Below are 21,021 nucleotides of genomic sequence, written 5' to 3'. Positions count from 1 at the left end.
TTTCCTTTAGCACAGAGATTTATACTCTCTCGAATGGTAAATTTCTTTAGTCCATACTAACTATAATTAATTTATCTACTTATTTATTTAGCAAACTAAGATTAAAAATTAGTACAATATCACAATGTTATATGTTTATTAATTATTTTTTTACTATTTTAAATAATAATTTCTGAACAAAAATTAATATATGAGCTGTTAAGGTATTAGTACAATATCACAATGTTATATGTTTATTAATTATTTTTTTACTATCTTAAATAATAATTTCTGAACAAAAATTAATATATGGGCTGTTAAGGTAGAAACTATGCGCTTATATTTTTTTTTTCGTTTTGATCAGTTAAATAAAAAAAAAATCTAAATGTTATGTTAGGCAATTATATAAAATTTGAATCTTATATTAATAAGATATGCTTATTTACAGTAAAAACGCCTACTACTATTTATTAAAGGTATAATTAGTCGTAACATACCAACTTTCATTTGAATGTGTCTACATGGTACCCGCTTTTAACTTTGAGTCTACTTAGTATCCAAATTCGTTAATTTACATCAATAAAGTCTATCCGTTAAGTTTTCAAAAACATCGTTAACAATGCACTGATATGACATAGTAGAACAGATATGTGTCAATGAACAACATAATTGTACAATGGTCATCTTGGTTTAACATGTTATATCTCTCTTTTAAAGTTTCTTTTAAATTATTTTCCTCATTTGAAAGCCCTAATTATCCATTGTCATCTTCATGTTGAGCCAGAGGAACTCATTTGTTGCAGGGGTAAAAAAATCGATAACACCACCGCATAACAACAATAAATTAAACCATGCACAAGATTCAAACAAATACCTTAAACCCCACCATCCCAACAACAAAGAATGCAATCAACACACACAAATACTGGTTTGCATACCAAGGATCCGAAATCGAAGCCAATTTGATGTCAAATGAACCTTCAATTTTGTCCAAATCGCGCGAAGTCTCCCAAATTCAGCAAACCCTCTTCACCATCAACTACAGAGAAATAGGAACAAAAGTGTCACTTCAGTTTTTTTATTTTTTTTTCTATCACTGCACTATTCTACATCACACACAACTCACGTGCTATGTCACAACATTTTTCCTCACTTACCAGGTCCACAAAGTCAGACATTATCTTATTTAATAGAGTCAAAGAAAATGGACTACATTGATGCAAATTAACGAATTTGGGTACTAAATAGACACAAAGTTAAAAACAAGTACCATTTAGACACATTCACACAAAAGTGGGTATGTTGCGACTAATTAAACTTTTATTAAATCATACAAAATGCCAGAATGATAGAGAGAAAACAAAACGCTTTAATTTTGTCGTTCACTCGGATAAATCTAAAAAATGCATGTGTTTCTCATAACGGTTACTTCTAAAAAAATTAGTTAACAATTATATTTTTTTAAAATTAATTATGTTATAAAGAATATTGTGTGTAAGTATTTTTTAAATACATATGATATTATATTACTAAGTGATGATATTATAATATCATTAAATTAATATACAAAACAAATTTATATTTATTAAAAGAAAAGTAGAATAAATGAAGATAAGAAGAGAAGATAATTGTTAATGAATAACAAAAAATTGTTAGAATAGTTTTATAGAAAACATGTAAAAATAATGGTTATAGTCTTTAAAAAATAAATAAATAATTATATTGTAAAGAATAAATTAAAAATAAGTAACTATACAGAAAAGAAACATAATCTTCTTATATACACTAACGTAAACACATATGTTACTGCGTTTTTGTATACGTATTTTTTAAATATATATAATATTATATTAGTAAGTGATTATGTTGTAATATTATTGAATTGATGTACAAAATAAATTTATATTTATTAAAAAAGGTAAAATAAATGGGAAAAAGAAAAGGAAATAATTGTTAAAGAATAAAAAAAATTGATGAAATAATTTTATAGAAAACATGTAAAAATAAATGTTAGTTTTAAAAAGTAAATAAATAATTATATTTATGAAAAATAAATTGGAAACAAATAATTGTGAACACAGAAAAAATATCTTTACATATCATTATAAATATATATATATATATATATATATATATATATATATATATATATATATATATATATATATATATATATATATATTTTGATTAAGATAATATATAAGAGAAAAATAATAAGAGTACTAAAAATTAACGGTAGAAACTACAACTATAATAAAAGTATAATAGAGAAAAAAAAAGAGAAACATGTGACAGTTTTATAAAGGAATTTCAAAATAACGGATACTTTTAAAAAATTGGTTAAAAATTATATTTTTAAAATAATTAATTAATAATTGCATTAAGTAGAAGTTACAAATATAATAACAAAGTATAAAAAAGAAAAAAGAAATTGTGACAGTTACGTACAAAATAGTTTAAAATAGTGGTTAAAAATTGTGTACACAAAAAAGAAATATATAAATACAGAGATATAGATAATTATATTTATATTTCTTTATAATACACTCATCGTGTAGCTTGTTACGTAATTAAGCTACTAAATCTTAAACAATTACAACAAAATAAAAATAAGCAAAAATTAAATAGTAGAGTAATGGAGCGAGCACGACTCAATTAATTTTTTACTCAGAAAATATTTTATGAAAAAATGAATTAATTTGAGAAGCTGTGTTTTTAATTTGAAATCCACACGGTGAGGATGATTTTATTTTAATTCGAAAAAATGAATCAATTCAATTAATTGGGCAATTTAATTTAATTTCGTATGGATTAGCAGAAATCATAGTTGGTGGCAGAGTGGTAAATAATGAGAAAGGAGAGCCCATTTTGGCGAGAGTGGGTACCCATACGCTGCTACGCGTTGCCTATTTAAAGTTGTGACACAGCAGCTGCTATGGCTATGTTCTGATATTCAATTGAAATTTTGTAACTGTCAAAGGTTTCTTTCTGAGAAAATAAGGATTCAGAGAATGGCTGGCGCATCGGAAGAGGGACAAGTCATCGGCTGCCACACCATTGAGGCATGGACGGAACAACTCCAAAAAGGCAATGAATCAAAGAAACTCGTACGTATCCATCTTTATTCGTTTTTATTTTTATTTTTATATCTGCATGGATCGATCGATCTCAATTTATGTTATGATTCTTAATTTTGTTTCGTTTTTGTTGTCATTTTCACATCATGTTACGTCTCATATATCATGTATCGTTTTATTAATAAATGGTCTGAAGGGTGCATCGTTGGATTCGATCTGTGCTTAACTTTGCCGTTTCTTGTTATATTTTGATTCATCCTTCACTGGTTCTGAAACTTGATTAAAAGAGGATTCTGAAAAAAAAAAATTATGTTTTTTTTTGTGGTGATGATTTGTATTGCTTTTTGGAGAATATATGTTTCTCTGAATCCGATGAGGACGAAAGAAACTGTGGAGGACTCTACTGATTTTATTTTTCATTATCCATCGAGCTTGTTAATCTAGGGTTTTTCATTAACTGTTAATGAAATTGCACTTTTCGTAGATCGCATGTGTGTGGAGGATCATACATAATGATTTCTTTTCACTGTTTTTGCACGCTATACTCATTGCACTTTTTGTGAACAACTCGTGAGTTTGATTTTCAAAATTGATCTTGAATTGATCTTGAGTGCTGTGTATATCATCAGATTTACCAAAAAAGTATTGTGGTAATCAAATTGAATCGTGTGCCATATATGTTAATCATCGTAAACACTAATCAAACACGATGATTAATTTGTTATCAGTGGCTTGATAATATTAAGCTTTGAAATAGTCAGTTTTTAACCTTCCTGCTCTCATCATTTGTCCTTTTGCAAGATCTGTGAGATATAATATTTGTGGGGTAATTCCATTTATGTAAGAGTTATGAAAAATATGTAAGTTTGATCTTATAAAAATGTGTGATATTATAATATGTAGTTACATTTCAATGGTAATTGTGTCAGATTGTGGTGGATTTTACTGCTTCTTGGTGTGGACCATGCCGTTTCATTTCTCCATTCCTGGCTGAACTGGCTAAGAAATACACAAATGCCATATTTCTGAAGGTGGATGTAGACGAATTAAAGGTAAAGTAAATAATCACTTAGTTATATATTTATTATTTTGTCAAGCAAAACAGCAGATAAAAAGAAGAAAAGAATATACTGGTTTAGAGAATAATGATAAACAATTTGTTGACTGCAGAGTGTTGCTCAAGATTTTGCTGTTGAGGCAATGCCTACTTTTGTGTTTGTGAAAGAGGGAAGTCTTCTGGGCAAAGTGGTGGGAGCAAAGAAGGAAGAATTGCAGCAGACAATAGAGAAACATCTCTCTGCATCTACTGCATAATCTTCCTCATCTTAGCACTTTACTTTCAGCTTCAAAGACATTTTATGTTTTGGTATATTTATGTTTTAGAATCTTGTACTACACTTATTTTTGCTATTTCACTAAGTAGTTTTTTACTCTGTCATCTGTTTCTGGATACACCAACTGGTGCTTTGTTTCAGTCTTAAATAATAGTGGATGGTGTTATATATATCATGAATCATAGTTACACAAGTTCTCTTGATTTTACATGCTGATGAACTGTGGAGAAATTTTAAGTCAATCAAAGAATGAGTCGTGGTGCTATAAATAGATGAAATTCGCTCGCGTAACAAGAACTCACATAGTGACCCAAACCAACTTGAGTTTATTGGATTTTTACAAAATGATTTTGTCCCATGGGTGATTTATTATGAAATGTATTTCAAGAAATAAACATGTAGTTCTCATTATTATACTAAATTATATATTTTTCTTACACACTCATCATCATAGTTTTTTTTAAAAACTATTATAATATGAGTGGCGGTAAGTTGACACCATAAAAAAAATATTACAATTCATAATAATATTTAATCATATTTATTTTATTTTTTATTTTAAAATCTAATATACATTTTTATTATATTATCAGAGAGTTGTCAAGTGAATATATTTTTTAGCAGGGTCAAAGTATTATTTTTCTTATAATATCATGTTTTAAATAAGTCTGTTACTAGTCTAATTATTATCATTAGTGTAAACAAAATGTTTTTGTGTTCAATTTATTTTAAACATATATTGTATTATATATTAATAATATATGTAAATTAATTAAGTCAATATATAAGAGAGAAAAAATAAGTTTTATACAAAATATTTTAAAATAATGGTTATTTCTAAAAAAGAAGTTAACAATTTTTTTTTAAAATTAATTAATAATTATATTATAAAAAATAAAATAGAAGTATCTTCCTTATATAGATATAGGTTATTTAAATTAGTGAAATATTTAATTTTTTTCTCAAATATGTTGGTATTAAATAAGCAACTGAACTCATTTCAAAATTGGTATTAAACATATTAACAATATATAAAGAGGATTTCTCTTTTGTGTCCACATTTCAAAATATCAATTTTACTCTTTAAAATATAATTATTTATAAAATTTTTGAAAATTGACCATCACTTTTATAAACTTTTTTTATAAAATCCTTTATTTATGCTTCTCTATTTTTCTTTATTTATCAATAGTTATTCTCTTATCTTTTCTGATATATTTCACTTTATTTTTAATAAATATAATTTTATTTTATATATTATAACTTAATAATATTATATTAATATTACCTATTAATATAATATCACATATACACTAGTTGTTAGAATAGTTTTATAGAAAATATGTAAAAATAATGGTTATAGTCTTTAAAAAAAATAATTATATTGTAAAGAGTAAATTAAAATAAGTAATTATAAACACAATAAAGATAATCTCTTTATATATACTAGGGTAAACATGTGTATTTGTGTCTGTATTTTTTAAATATATATAATATTATGTTAGTAAATAATTATATTGTAATATTATTAAATTAATGTACAAAGTAAATTTATATTTATTAAAAATAAGTGAAATAAATAGGAAAAAGAAAAAGAAATAATTGTTAAACAATAAAAAGAATTGATACAATAATTTTATAGAAAACATGTAAAAATAAAGATTAGTTTTCAAAAACAAATAAATAATTATATTATAAAAAATAAATTAAGAATAAATAATTGTGAACACAAAAAATATCTTTATATATAATTATAATTATACAATTATATATATATATATATATATATATATATATATATATATATTTTTTGATTAAGATAATATATAAGAGAAAAATAATAAGAGTACTAAAATTTAACTGTAGAAACTACAACTATAATAAAAGTATAATAGAGAAAAAAGAAAAAAAAGAAAAACATGTGACAGTTTTAGAAAGGAATTTCAAAATAACGGATACTTTTAAAAAATCGGTTAACAATTATATTTTTAAAATAATTAATTAATAATTGCATTAAGTAGAAGTTACAAATATAATAACAAAGTATGAAAAAGAAAAAAAAAATTGTGACAGTTACGTACAAAATATTTTAAAATAGTGGTTAAAAATTGTGTACCGAAAAAAGAAATATATAAATATAGAGACATAGATAATTATATTTATATTTCTTTATAATACAGTCATCGTGTAGCTTGTTACGTAATCAAGCTAATAAATCTTAAACAATTACAACAAAATAAAAATAAGAAAAAATTACATAGTAGAGTAATGAAGCTAGCACGACTCAATTAATTGTTTACTCAGAAAATATTTTATGAGAAAATGAATTAATTTGAGAAGCTGATGTTGGTATTAAATAAGCAACTGAACTCATTTTATTTTAACTTAATTTTTTTATTTAAAATAATTAATGTTTACAATTTATAAATTATTATTATTAATTCTATGTATAATTCATCTCATATATTTTTTTAAAATTTTCAAAATATAAATTATGTTGCTATGTTTAAAAGATATGGAATATGTTGTTATGTTTGAATAAGTCATACCCTGTCTAAAATATAATTTTATTATTTAATATATATTTACTGATTTCATAACAAACTCTGGTCTATTGGTTAAATTAAATGTAAATTATTTTAAAGGTTCAAGTTCTTAAGTATTTTTTTCCAAAGAGAACACGTAAAGATATGATGCACATATATGATATATCTATCGAATACGACATATATCTTATATGTTGATACGATACGTGATAGATACATGATATATGAATATTGAAAATTTTACAATAATTCTTACAAACATAATAAATATATGATTGTTAATGTGTGAATCCAAATTTCTAATTAAAGACCAATTAATTATTATAGTAGCCAAAACCTAGTAGTTAATGTTGGTGACTAATTTAAAAATCAATTCATAATTAAATCTATTTTAATTATCAATTTAGAGACGAATTATAAATTTTTGGAACTATTTTAGTTGTCAAATTGGTCACTATATAGTGACTAATTATTTTTTGTCACTCAAATTTATCATTATTCAAATATTTCATTGTAATGTACTACAACTAGGGATGGCAACGGGGCGCGGGTACGGGTATCATGATCCCATCCCCATCCCCATAATAAAAATTCATCCATCCCCAAACCCAACGGGAATACAACTTTTTACCCATCCCCATCCCCACCGGGTAACGGGTATTTTCTTATACCCATACCCATACCCATTTTTTTATTGTTCCATATATCAATTAAATATTTTTTATAAAAAAAAATTAAAAATCACACCAACGGAATCATGATACTATCAAAATATTCAATATTAAAATAACATACTCTTTTTGATTTTCATGATGTCAAATATTAAGAAAAATATTATAATAGTATAAATCTCAAATTAAAGTATCAAATAACAACTAAATAAAATTCAAATAATTATATAAAAGCTAAAAAATTACACATTACTAAAATTTTATAATAACCAAAATATTTATTAATTTTACAAATGATCAGTGGTTTCATTTGCATTCGATCCACCTACACATAGAAAAAAAATGAAAAATTAGATATGATATAATAATTGAAATTGAAAATTTTAATTACTAGAATATAATGTACCTTCTTCATCAGATTCATTTTCACTCATGAGAACATCTTTTCCTTTTAATTTTTTAACACCTACAAACACCAAATGTAGAATATTAGATGAGAATTCACAAAAAATACTAACAAAAAATATTAATAAATTTGAGTAACTTACCTAGATGGTTTGAGTTCCATATCCAACTTCTTGTACACATCAAAGCCTCTATAGTAATATGATGAAGTCGACTACGGTGAGAAGTTAATATCTGACCACCAGTACTAAAAGCAGATTCAAAAGCTACAGTTGTTATTGGAATAGCTAAAACATCCCTTGCAATTGCTTGAAGGGTTGGAAACTTTAACCCATTTGTTTTCCACCATGATAGGATATCAAATTCTTGTGTAACCGACAAATTATCTTCTTCCAAGTAATAATCCAACTTTGTTTTCATAACTGTAGTTCTAGATTTTTTCTTTTTTGCCATAAACTCTAAAAATTCATTCGCATCATTATCAACATCCTTTCCCAACTCCAATGATGTAGCTCTATAAGAAGAAGTTTCATTCTTTTTTGATTGATATTCCAAAACCAAATCATAGCACATTTGACGAATCCTACTAAGTTTCAGATCAAAATCATTACCATACAATTTATAAAAATAATATTCTAACATGTCCATCTTGTACCTTGGATCTAAAACTGAAGCAATTGTCAATATGTTATATAACAAAAAACAAAGAGAATGAGAAATATGTTATATATATATATATATATATATATATATATATATTATATTATATTATATTACTATGTATATATATATTATATGTGTGGATATCTTATGTTTATATATATATATATATAATTATTTATATATATTATATTATATTATATATTATATTATTATTATTATGTATATATATTATATGTGTGGATATCTTATGTTTATATATATATATATATATATATATATATATATATATATATATATATTTATAGATATATATTTATTTTAAGTATATATTATATTATATTATATAATAATATAAATATAATAATATATATTATATTATTATGTATATATATTATATGTATATGCGTAGATATTTTATGTTTATATATATATATATATATATATATATATATATATATATATATATATTTCTTTTAAATTTTTATAAATTTGTAATGTTATAAATTTGTTTATAAAAGATCTCACTAGTTAAATGATTAATTTGTTTTATACGTATATATTATATATATTATATTATATTATTATGTATATATATTATATGTATATTATATTATATTACATGTATATGTGTAAATATATATATATATATATATAAAAGTATATTTTATTTATATGTATATATACTATATTATATTATATTATATTATATTATATTTTATGTGTAAATATATTATTTATTTATATATATTTTTTAGATTATTTAATAAATTATAAATAGTTTAGTAATTTAAGCGGGGACGGGTATTTGGGCGGGTATATATATATCCCCATCCCCATCCCATCCCCAGTTGAAAATTTCGGGTATTACCCATACCCGTACCCATACCCAGTCAAAGCGGGGATTCCCCGTCAAAACGGGGACGGGTTCGGGTGATACCCACGGGCACGGGTTTATTTGCCATCTCTAACTACAACTTTATGAATAGATACTTCATTGATAATTATCATTAAAGTATCGGATATGATATGTGATCCAAGTTAAAGTATTGATACATCATAACCGTATACTAATATGCTTAATATCACTACATATTACACGTCGATAAACCTAGATTCAACAACTTACATATTTTTACATTTATAGTCTTAGTAAATTGTTTTTTATTTTATACAACTACAGTACAAAAGCACGATTAAGTTCATTATAAATTCCTAATATAATTTAGTAAATCAATTTAATCTAATAAAAATTAAGTTAAATTCAATTTTCTAACATCCTTAAATGTTTTATTTTTGGATTAATTATTTATTTAGTTTCTAATTTTTGACATAAAATTGAAATTTGTCTAACTTTAAAATTTATTTTAAGTTTTAAACTTAAAAAATAATTAATATACTCCTTTTATTTCAATTTATTAAATTCTTTTACATATAAAAATGTTTTTCAACAAATATTGAAGTACAAATGTGTAATATAAACAAATTTAATGTAAATTTTTTTTAACATAATTAAGCTAAAAAAACTATATTAACTTATTTATAAAGTTTAGAGACTAAAATATATCAAAATTATATCAAAATTTTAAACAGGACAATTCCAATTTAATAACTAAAACATTCTTAACCCTTTATTTCATCTCTTTTTAAAGTTCTTTGTTTGATTTTATTTCTTAACTTTATATTTCGTCATCAAATATAATAACACTAAACTTCACTATGTAGAACAAACCATTTTTAAAGACAAATTTATAAATAAATAAAAAAAAAAAAGTTAGAGAACAATAAACTATAAATCTACAACGCCCTAAGGCACCGCACTTACAAATCTATGCCTACACAGCCATTGGTAAATGCTGCAACATAAAAGCAAAAAGAAAGAAGAAAAGAAGGTAACGTGCAGAGAACAATAAACTATAAATCAGCTTGGTTGAGAGAACGGTTACAGTAGGATCCGCTCCTAACTTAAACCTGATTTGGAGTTTAATTTACCCCACAAACTAAAACCAAAAAAAAAAAAACATCACACCAACCAAAGTTCCTATCTTTCCCGTGCCTATAGTTAAAACTTTGAAGGCAGGGAACTACCACTCCAAATTCACACACAAGGGTCCAAATTTTGAACTCTTGGTTTAAAACTCTCTCCTATTCAATAATCACTAATTTACACAATCCCGTTGACACATCACTCAATAAAAATCATAAACCTCGTGCCTTCGGCACCAACATATCAGAATTTAGTAACTAAGTCTCCCTAAAACGACTATGGCACTAACATTACCTATACTATTATTGTTCTTGACTTTTCCTTGTTAAGTCACTGCATACTGCACGTATAATGGTGCTTTTAATCATTCATCCCCTCCACTTGGTTGGAGTGCAAACAGCTTCAACTGATAACCTCTTCAACACATTTGGACAAGGGTCATGCCCAAAGTTACTGTTTGATACAGTGACCGTGCATCTGGCCTTCCCTATACATTTCTGAGATAAGTAACAAAGAACATTAGTTATGGAATCATCTATAGAAAATCTTATTGCAAAGTTGGATTAAGAAATGGAGTTGAAGAGTACCTTCTCCAAGATGGAATAGGAAGAGGGAGAATGACAAACTCCCTGCTCATAATTTCCACAGGTCCCCAAAGGAGTTCCAAAGCTTGCAAATTTAATGGAAGAGATGCTTTGGCCAGGACTGCAATGCAAGTGAACCTTGGGAGGATGGAACTCTTCTGATTTCCCATAGCTCTCAAGGTGCCAATTCCTAACATTTGGATGGTACTCAGACACATCAGCGCAGACACTGCTCACTGATCTCTTTGCAATTGAAATCTTTGAAGGCTCTCCCCCAAGTTCCTCAAAAACAACTAGCAGATTATGATTTGGCTTCAACCAAGATCGAGGTACATGGTACCTGAAATGTTTAGTACCAAATATAAGGGACTCTGAGCCTGACTGTGCCAACCATTACCTACAATGTCGACAAAAAATAATACTTACCACCGCTGGGTTGGTTTGCCACAACCAACCTGGCACTTTGGAGGTCTGAAGGTGCCTGCATAGCTGCAACCGTTGCAATTACCAACAGCTGGAGCAGTCCAGTATCTTCCAATGCTCAGTCCATTAATCCATATCTGACCTTTACCCATACCCTCCATGTCCAATGCCAACGGCTCATCTCCATCTGGAGCATCAAAATAAGTCTGCAAATATACCAATAAATTTTATCATTTTTCTATGGCCACTAATTGGTTTCCATGAGGCTTAAGCAGATTTCTGTTTATTTTTACCTTGTGCCATGTCAGTGGTTGATTTTTGTCTGAAACTAATGCTGACTGCATCCACTCTACAGAAGTGATACCATTTGGAGATGCAAGATTCATGGCCTCTCCTTTCAGCCCAACCTGTTTAAAAAGTTGGCATGTCTTGATTAAAAAATTCCTTTGAAACCAAGACTACTCAAGAAGCTAAAGTAAGACTAAGCAACCTGATAAGTCCACTTTTGCCATGATAAATCCAACTTTCCTTGGTCAAGTCCCCGGAGTACAACAGGACCAAGGATTCCTGTGCTCCAAGTCTCAAAATGTCCTCCCACATTCTATGACAACACATCCGAAAATAATGATATTAATCATTAATAGACAAGAATAAAGCCTTTATAAGCACAGTAGAGACAACGATGAGGAGAATTAGTGGACACAATGACAACTCGCTCAATTAAAAAAAAGGTTGAGATGTTTCGTAGGAAAACTCAAGGAGAAACCATATGAAATAAACCTTAAATGACTTTTCTGAAAAATTGGATTTTGACAATGGATTGCATTGATCGATACTTGGATGTAATAGGATTTATTTTTTTGGAAATTAAAGGTGGAAAAGAACTTACAGGAAGCCCAACAGCAACACTGAGCAGAGCTATTCTGTTTGTTCCAGCTCGGAGGTTTACTGGGCCAGTATATCTGAATCTCCTATCCTCCCGTGTTCCAAAGGCAGAACCTGTTTTCAATCATATTTATCATGTTTCCTTTGGCTAATAACATGGAAGGGAGATCTAGTAAAGAAGAAAGCAGAGACTACACACCTGAAAGTTGACCGTTGATAAAAACATGCACGGCATGGCCCGTGGATTGAACAATGAGAGAGGGTAGTGTGCCTCCTCGGACAAAAGATTCGGATGAATCTATATCAACACTAGAAAAATAGACATGAAATAATTAGTGAGGAGAAAATGGTCTCTAAACGTCCAGTAGCAGGATCCTATGAGAGATTCCATTAAATGTCAAAGCCATCTCATGTTGTCAATTCCATATTAAGCATCTATAAATTAGCCAACTATTTTCATGGTTAATGCAAGTAATCTGCTATTTGAAAAATGAACACAGGGAATTGTTAAGCATGAGGACTACATATTGATCAAAGTGTCAATGTGTGGTAGGCGGAACTAAAACAACACGAGATTGGCAAAGTCGCTTACTTAAGAAGCAAGCCTAAACAAATTTAGAAAATCAAGCTTACCTGGTTATATACCAAAGATAATCACTTGTATCCCGTGTTACATTTATCTGTTCCAGGAGACCAGAAGTAGTGATTGCAATTGCAGAGCTGTCATCAAGAGAAGAAACGTCCTCCTCAAATCTCTCCCATGAGAACATATGAGTATTTGTTGGCAGCATTTGCATCTGAGATGTTTGCACTCCAACCTAACAGACGAGAAGATGAATTTAGTGGCTTTATACAATTTTAAATTGTTGAATACCATTGATGACGATACTGAAGGTGTATAAAATTGTGTGCGAGGAAGCATAATGGTGATCCCAGAGTACCAAAGGAATATGGATTCAAATCTAAGACTTTTAGTACATACTTTTGCTGTATTGAAAACAGCATTTCTGCAATCAGGAAGGATGCTGATGGACCACGGAGGTAAGTTATAGTGCATATTGTTGAACATCACTCTAACAGAAGATTTTGTATCATAGTTTGCGAGGAATGCAGCACAGTCTCCAGATTTTGTAGAGTATACATGAGCCTAGAAAAAAGAAAATACTCACTAGGGTCAGTAAAGAAAGTTTTGGCACAGTGAAGAGAGAGACAGAGAAAAAGATGTTAAACCTGTTGAAAGTTCCCCAATGAAGTAACAGCAGGGTCAGTTGAAACTAAAGCCCGCTCACACATCTTGATGGCCTTGTGAAGCTCTTTCAGATGACCATACTTCGGTTGCCTAATCAAACCTATCATTTTTGTTTAACTTATGTAGTCAGTTAAATAATCAGCAATAAAGTCTGGGAGTAATGTTGGGACGACTAACGAAAGCATTTAGAGTGCGATACTTCAGACCAATGAACAAGTTTTCGGATGGAAAATTGTTGATATAGATGTGATTGAATCAATTAAATAAAAAAACAGCAATAGCCAGTAGTTACATAAATTACAAAATTATCAGTTCTCACCATATTCATCCAGTGGAGCATCATAATCATAACTTGTAGTGATGAAAGGGCCTCCAGCTGTACGGCCAAAATTGGTTCCCCCATGATACTACAATGTGCAAAGGAAAATTACTAGAGTAAATGCTGTTGTCATCATCTTCATTGTCAATTTATCAATTGAGTTAGTGGATAAGAAACCAACCATGTAGTAGTTAACAAAAGACCCTCCTTTCTGTATGAATCGGGCAACTGCAAATGCCAAATCTTGAACAGGTCTTTCATGAATTGAACCTCCAAATTCAGAAAACCTACATATTTGAGAGAAAAAATTATACAAGCTCATTTCTTTAATCCCAAACCTAGAGAGTAACAATAAAAATGATTACCAGCCACTCCAAGCCTCGGTCCACATTGAAGGCTTATAGGGTTTATTCGGAGTAAAATAATCACAGTAAAACCCATTGCATGTGTTTATCTGCCATTAAAAGGAAACAAATAGATTTATGAACCACACTCCTGAACATGCAAGGTTCTTGAAAAGGAAAGGTTGGGGCTACAATTCGTAAGATGCTCCATTTTTATATAATAATAACAACAACAACAACAACAAAAATAATAATAATAATAATAACAACAGAATCAAAAATATAAAAATATGTTGATGGTGCGTCTGAGCACAGCATGTAATACTACAGTACATAACTTTCTAGAGGAAGGATGAATGAGAATGCTCACCACTGGATCTGGTGCATCATCTTCCTTGCACATCACCCAGGGGACCCCCGTTCCCGTTTCAATAGCCATTTTTGCAGCCCAGTTCACGTAACGTTGGCCAGCAGGTCCAAGCAATTTACTCTGTGCCCCATACTCATTCTCAATCTGAAACAGCAATTGTGCATTTATCACTATTATTATAGCCATTTAGTCAGATCTAAACTGAAAAGTCTACAGCCACTAGTGGTTGAAGATAGATACACAGAAAGCAAGTAATAAATGGAGGCTAAACAACACCTGAGAGAGTATAATAGGGCCACCCTGAGATTCATAGAGTCGCTCACTCTTCATCATTCCCACAATCTTCTCAGTGAACCCTTGCATTGCCCTCTGCAACACCGTTCACGAGTCATCAACAAAACCATTTCAGTAGAAAGAAATCCCAAACTTTCCTGTAGTTAGTTAATGTAAATGAAAATTGGTTTCGAGGTGTGTGTATGTGTGTGCGGGCGCACGCGCTAGAGGGAGAGACCTTGAAAGGTTCATTGTCTGTTCTAAAACTGATGCCCGGAACATACTTGAGCCAAACAGGAAATCCTCTGCACATTACAAGAGAAATCATTGAAGAATCGAACACGACCCCACAAGACCAAAACCTCGAGTTAGAAACAAACAACACAAAAGGGTGTGAGATTTTTTAAGGTACCCGAAATTCCATTCTGCACAGACATAAGGTCCAATGCGAAGATGAGCATATAGCCCCGCTTTCTGTATTGTCTTCACGAACCTCACAAGATCGTAGCTTCCTTCAAAGTTGAACTGAAACGAATTGCGTGGAGAGAGAACAGAGATAATAAACCTCAATTTCAACAAGAAAAAAAAAATTAAGGAACTGAAATAGTGTCGGTAAAATACATTGCCAGGAGAAGGCTCGTGAACATTCCAAAAGACGTAGGTTTCAATGACGTCTATGCCTCCTTCTTTGGCCTTGTAAATCAGATCTTCCCACATCTACACAGAAAAAAAAAAGCAGTAAACAAGGTAAAGTTTCTATGGCCAAACAAGAAAACAAAATTGCCAGAAATGGAAGAAGAAAATTACATCTGGGGTACTTCTTGGGTAATGTATAGAGCCAGAAAAAAGGAGTCTCCTTTGGCCATTGATGAGAATGGCCTTTCTGTCGTAGGTAACATCACAGTGAACCCACTCCAGCTGAACACCCAACCACAACACCAAACAAAACAATGCAAACTGCATTTTGGAAACTGAGGTGGTTTCCATGCTTTCCCCAACACTCACGAAGAAGACAATGGGGGAATGCTAGGAGAGAGAAGAAAGAAAAGGCAGAGAGAGTGTGTTGGTTTGAGTGCTATGGTTTTGGTATCCAAGGAGATAGAGAAAGAGAAGAGAGTGACGAAGTTAATAAACTCACTCCGCCCAGTGTTGAGTACTGAGTAGACCAATTTATAAAAGACGTAACACAAAACAGCTTTTTTTCACACACTCATTCGTAGCCACAGGTGTCGAGAACACCGCTTCGAGCGTGGCTCTGTGCGACCAACAAATGCTCCAAAGTAACAATAATTATGTAATAATAATGGTATGTCTATTCTCTGTGCCAAACAACCATAACATAAAGAATGTGATCTAAATAAATATCGCTACGGCAACAACTCTATAATAATTAAATGCCCCAAATATTAAACATTTCGAGTTTATTTAAAATTTAAAATTAAACCACTCAAGTAAATAAATAAATGTTCTCCAACAGTTTTTTTGTTGACCGATTGTAGTAGTGTTATTTTCAGTTGTTAACGAGTAAACACTGAAGTTCGTTTCTCGCATAAAAAGCGGTGCTCCTTCGTTAATAACCTTGTATGAAAAACGTGGTACAATACGTAATACGTGAAACAGTTATTTCTCGTACTATGTGGTTTGTTGTATAGAGCTTAACATAGAATTAGTAATATAATTAGCAACAGTTTAAGCAATATATTGGTTGGTTTGATGGGTGAGTGGATGAATGCGATATTTATGGCCCACACATGAGTGCTGATTTCATGTGAACACGAAACCCTTTTTTCTTTACCTTCTTTCTTTGTGGTTTTAATTGGTCATTTCATGTGAACCAGCTCTGAGCCAACCCATTACCCTATTGTCTTCGGAACAGCCATTTACCACTGTCACAACTTCACAGTGTTGGACATTTTCTTTTAAAGCATAATCAAAGCAATAGTAAATTAAAGAATTACTATAACCATAACACACAAAACCCTCGCTTTGGATACCATACAAAAGGAAAATCAAGCCTAGCCCTTTTTGTCAATTTCTTTAGACTTTCGTGTAATACCAATTTCCTACCACCTTTATTTTTCTTGTCTCAATATTTCCGTTAAGAAAAATGATTTTTTGACTACTAAATTTTGACATATTTTTCTTACAACTTTAGGTGTTATTTTCTAAGTGATTTTTCAGTTTTCCTTTTTCTCATTCTCAATATTCAAAAACCACTTAGAAAATGACACATTTGATTATAAAATAAAGTTGTCAAAATTTAATAATCAAAATATTATTATCCTTTCGATAATGTCCCAAGCATAAGGAAAAATTAAGTGAGCGACATCACAACCTAACATTATTTAATATTTTGTAGTAATTTCATTCCAAATAGTAGTTTATTATCTTTTAAGTCAATTATTTTTCATAAATAATTTATTAATTATAATAATCAATTTTAACATATTAACTATTATTTTTAATATATGTTAGTGAAAAACCAACATGGCAAGTGCACCGGTCGCACATAGCAAGTAATAAGTATTTTATCATTCTCTCCCAAGGAACTTGTGCAACACATGACAACTCTCGCAATTCACGACTCAATTAGACACAAAGTTCACACAAACACAATGGAAACTCTTTTTTGTATTTTATGATACAGTTGGTGTCCAACAAGAAATTAACATAGTGTATTTACAATTTGTCAAGATTAGACTTCAACCATTTCATTCTCATGCATTCTAAATTATCCCAATTCCATATTCATGTTAAAATCAATTCACAAGAATACTCAAATCATATTCCTAGAGCCTTTGAGCCTATGATTACTCATCAAGTTTCAATTCCTTGAATCCTCAACAAGTGAAATCATGCATTAGTTTCAAGAATCTAAGATTACTAATGAACCAAGTTCTATTCATAGATACAAGCATCCATTAGGTATTTAATTTCAAATCTAGATTCTAAAGATGTTTCTCAACACCTCAAGAATCACAAATCAAGCATGGGAACAATCCACATCAAGCATTAAGCATGGAAATCAAATACCAACATGAATTGGAAAAGCATATAAATTAACAACACAATTTTACACAACAATTCAATGTTTTACATCTAATCTCAACAAATAGAAATTGCTCTCTATGGTGGAGAACTTAGGGTTTTACAAAATTGAAGAATATGAAAGAAATTAGAACCATGAAGTAGAAACAATCCCTCTCCCAAGGTTCTTGAATAGTGCTCAATGCTCTACTTGCGCCTCCCATTCACATCTCCGCCTCCAATTTTGTAGCCCATCATCCTCTCAAACCCAAAAGGGGTAAAACCTCCATGGATGAAGAAGGAAACCCAAGAAGGAGAAGGGAGAACACCCCTAATAGCCTCCAAGAGTCTCTCCCAAGCACCCAATGTGTTTCTATTCATGAAAAATGAGGAATCTCTTAATACTCTCGTAAAAACATGATTAAATAACCATATTCACGTATTGGGGTCAATATTCTCGCCCAGCGGCTTCACACTCGCCCAGCAAGGCCTAAAATCGACGTTCTCGGACATGCAACTCGCTGGGTGAGCCATATTTTCGCCCAGCGACTCAAATACTATAGTTCTGGTCTGTCATTTTCGCCCAGCGAGCTACCAGCTCGCCCTGCGAGTGACCCTGGCGCCCAATGGTCATTTTAGGCCTTCCAAGGTTGATCCAAGGCAGTATATACGTATAGGTGAGTCCTTTATCGATGTTTGCAGTGCTGGACTTGATCTCGGTGCCCCTCGACATGACTATTTGTGTAAAAGTCAATCTTTCATGTCCAATCATGCTTCCTTGAGTTTGAACTTGTTTTCCTCCACCAGAATTGCTTCCTATTGTTTTATTTCACACACTCATAATAGAGATTAGAAGTAAAAAAACATAAAACAACTAAAATACGAAACAATGCAAAAATAACATAAACTAAAGGATTAAACAAGATAAAAGTTAGGTAGGAGTTGATTTTATTCACAAAACTTAACATCAATAAAAGGTAAAAAAACAATGTTATCAATATATTATTTAGCTACGATAAATTTGATATGATGTAAGAAATATCATGCAACATATTATAAATATAAGATTTCACAAACTGATAGCATGTTCAAATTTATTTTAATTTAAATCCACTTTCAATATATCCATATTTTTACTTATTATTCTAAATTATGATTATTTTATTGACAGAAAATAATTAGTCACTATAATAATCAATTTTGATAATAATTTATAAACTAAAATTTATTAGTAACTAAAATAATTTTTAAATTGATCTCTAATTTGGTCATTATGTAAAATTTTTTGATAGTCAAAATATTGATAACTAATATTAGTAACCAATTTAGAAATAAATTCACTATAATAATTAATTTAAAAACTGTTTTAATTAACAATAAATTTTAGTTTATAAATTGAATCCGATTCACTACGTTATTTAAAATTTTTGTAGAGTGAATTGATAAACAATGTTAGTGATGGAAGAAGAGGGAATGGTGAAAATCTGCACAATGGTGACCGTGGTGGATGTTGTCGGAATGCATAGAGGTGGTGGGTGTCGTCAGATAAAAAGGGTTAAAAAGGATAAGAGAATTTAGACAGAAAGATGGTCACCTACGTACATAGAAAAAACTACGTTAATCTAATTTAATAGCAATAGATATTTAATTGAATAAAAAAAATACAAGGACATATAAATCATTAACTTAAATATAAAAATAATTTACTAATTAAACTTGATAAATAATTTTGTATAAAGATGTTTTTGTATTATGTAATTTGTCCGACACACACTACAATACACTCGTATAAAAAACAAATCAAAGACTTTTCAATTTCTAGTGATAATTAGTTCACTACTTAATGTAAAAGAGGTTCAACCATATATATTAAATAATTCCGTCCATCAAGTTCACCAAAACCAACCGTAACAAAAAGCAAATGGCATGTACTAAGGAAATAAACTAGTCCATTTTTTATACGTGAAATTGGGGTCGTATGGCCAAAAGGGAAAATTAAGCTATATAAAAAAAGGCATAAAAATTCCTTTCTTAATATATTTTTACTAAGTGGTAGTTCTAAGTGAATAAAGAAGTGTGAAGTCAAAATTTGACTACAAAGTTCTGAGTTTGTGCAGTGAGTCAGAAACATCATATGCGTCTCTATTAATAAAATATGAGAAAGCATACAAGTTGATTCAACAGAAAATCAACTTTATGGTATTAAACAAGTTTTAGCACTCATATATTCATTCACACTTGTGCTATACCTTTTTCGATTGTTTGAAAATAAATTTTTTACAGGTTTTAAAATCAGTTTTAAAAATAAGTTACTAGCACTTGTACAAATTAATTTACGTTTATTTATATTTAATAGATGTAAGATTCACTGGGTCATAAAATGGAAGGGAGAAAGTGTTAAATTGTGAGTTTAAATCTGTAGCTGATAAAAACTAATGTTAATATAACTAACCATGAAAAATTCATAACATAATGCCAAATCCAAAATCGTCCGAGATCACTAAAGAAAATCATAAAAAGAAAAAATTGGGTGCAACATTTGATTATAAATAAAATAGAAAATGATTTATGTTCTCATTCTAATCAAAGCCAAACAGGGATGGTGTTGAGTTATTCTCTCACTTGGCTTCGGTGAATATCTTGGTTGCAGATAAAGAATTAAAGTTCGTTATTCGTTGACAGAATATTCACCTTTTCTTTTGTTGCAAAAACAGTATAAAGATAGAGAAAGCAAAAGTGTACTTTGTGCACTTGCTTTGTGTGTGTATATGATTCCTTAAAATACTTAGTTTTAACCTATCAGTTAAACCAGAAAAATTATTCTACCATGCATGTGCTCCTTAAATTAGGTTTCAGGCGCTGCAAAGAACCCAAAGTGACAGGTTTAA

General features: G+C 29.6%; 2 protein-coding genes across 2 annotated transcripts; one reads left to right on the top strand and one right to left on the bottom strand.

Annotated features, from left to right (window-relative positions):
* Positions 1 to 2,911: 2,911 nt before the first annotated feature.
* On the top strand, positions 2,912 to 4,560 carry TRX1 (thioredoxin H-type 1). Its single transcript, XM_028058881.2, has 3 exons — positions 2,912 to 3,086; positions 3,986 to 4,108; positions 4,227 to 4,560. Exons 1-3 carry the CDS (start codon positions 2,991 to 2,993, stop codon positions 4,368 to 4,370), a joined length of 363 nt encoding a protein of 120 aa, XP_027914682.1. The 5' UTR covers positions 2,912 to 2,990; the 3' UTR covers positions 4,371 to 4,560.
* A 6,010-nt stretch (positions 4,561 to 10,570) lies between these two features.
* BGAL3 (beta-galactosidase 3) lies at positions 10,571 to 16,275 on the bottom strand. The gene is made up of 19 exons (XM_028058516.2): positions 15,914 to 16,275; positions 15,728 to 15,823; positions 15,519 to 15,631; positions 15,345 to 15,411; positions 15,110 to 15,202; positions 14,834 to 14,977; positions 14,485 to 14,573; positions 14,301 to 14,406; positions 14,120 to 14,207; positions 13,782 to 13,900; positions 13,534 to 13,698; positions 13,185 to 13,369; positions 12,751 to 12,860; positions 12,556 to 12,665; positions 12,157 to 12,267; positions 11,960 to 12,073; positions 11,670 to 11,872; positions 11,247 to 11,583; positions 10,571 to 11,156 (listed from the first exon to the last, which is right to left on the bottom strand). Exons 1-19 carry the CDS (start codon positions 16,091 to 16,093, stop codon positions 11,028 to 11,030), a joined length of 2,559 nt encoding a protein of 852 aa, XP_027914317.1. The 5' UTR covers positions 16,094 to 16,275; the 3' UTR covers positions 10,571 to 11,027.
* Between the last annotated feature and the right edge of the window lie 4,746 nt (positions 16,276 to 21,021).

Source organism: Vigna unguiculata, chromosome 2 (genome assembly GCF_037176805.1).
Source record: "Vigna unguiculata cultivar grain cowpea cultivar isolate G323 ecotype 2 chromosome 2, ASM3717680v1, whole genome shotgun sequence".
NCBI classification, from domain to species: Eukaryota; Viridiplantae; Streptophyta; class Magnoliopsida; order Fabales; family Fabaceae; genus Vigna; species Vigna unguiculata.
This window is presented reverse-complemented; position numbering and strand designations above follow the sequence as displayed.

Coding starts and splice junctions, on each gene's coding strand:
- BGAL3 (XM_028058516.2), bottom strand. CDS start 16,093: ATGGAAACCACCTCAGTTTCCAAAATGCAGTTTGCATTGTTTTGTTTG. Junction 15,412..15,518: donor TGTGCAGAATGGAATTTCGG/GTACCTTAAAAA, acceptor TGTAATGTGCAG/AGGATTTCCTGTTTGGCTCA. Junction 12,074..12,156: donor GGCAAAAGTGGACTTATCAG/GTTGCTTAGTCT, acceptor CTTTTTAAACAG/GTTGGGCTGAAAGGAGAGGC.
- TRX1 (XM_028058881.2), top strand. CDS start 2,991: ATGGCTGGCGCATCGGAAGAGGGACAAGTCATCGGCTGCCACACCATT. Junction 3,087..3,985: donor GCAATGAATCAAAGAAACTC/GTACGTATCCAT, acceptor TAATTGTGTCAG/ATTGTGGTGGATTTTACTGC. Junction 4,109..4,226: donor TGGATGTAGACGAATTAAAG/GTAAAGTAAATA, acceptor TGTTGACTGCAG/AGTGTTGCTCAAGATTTTGC.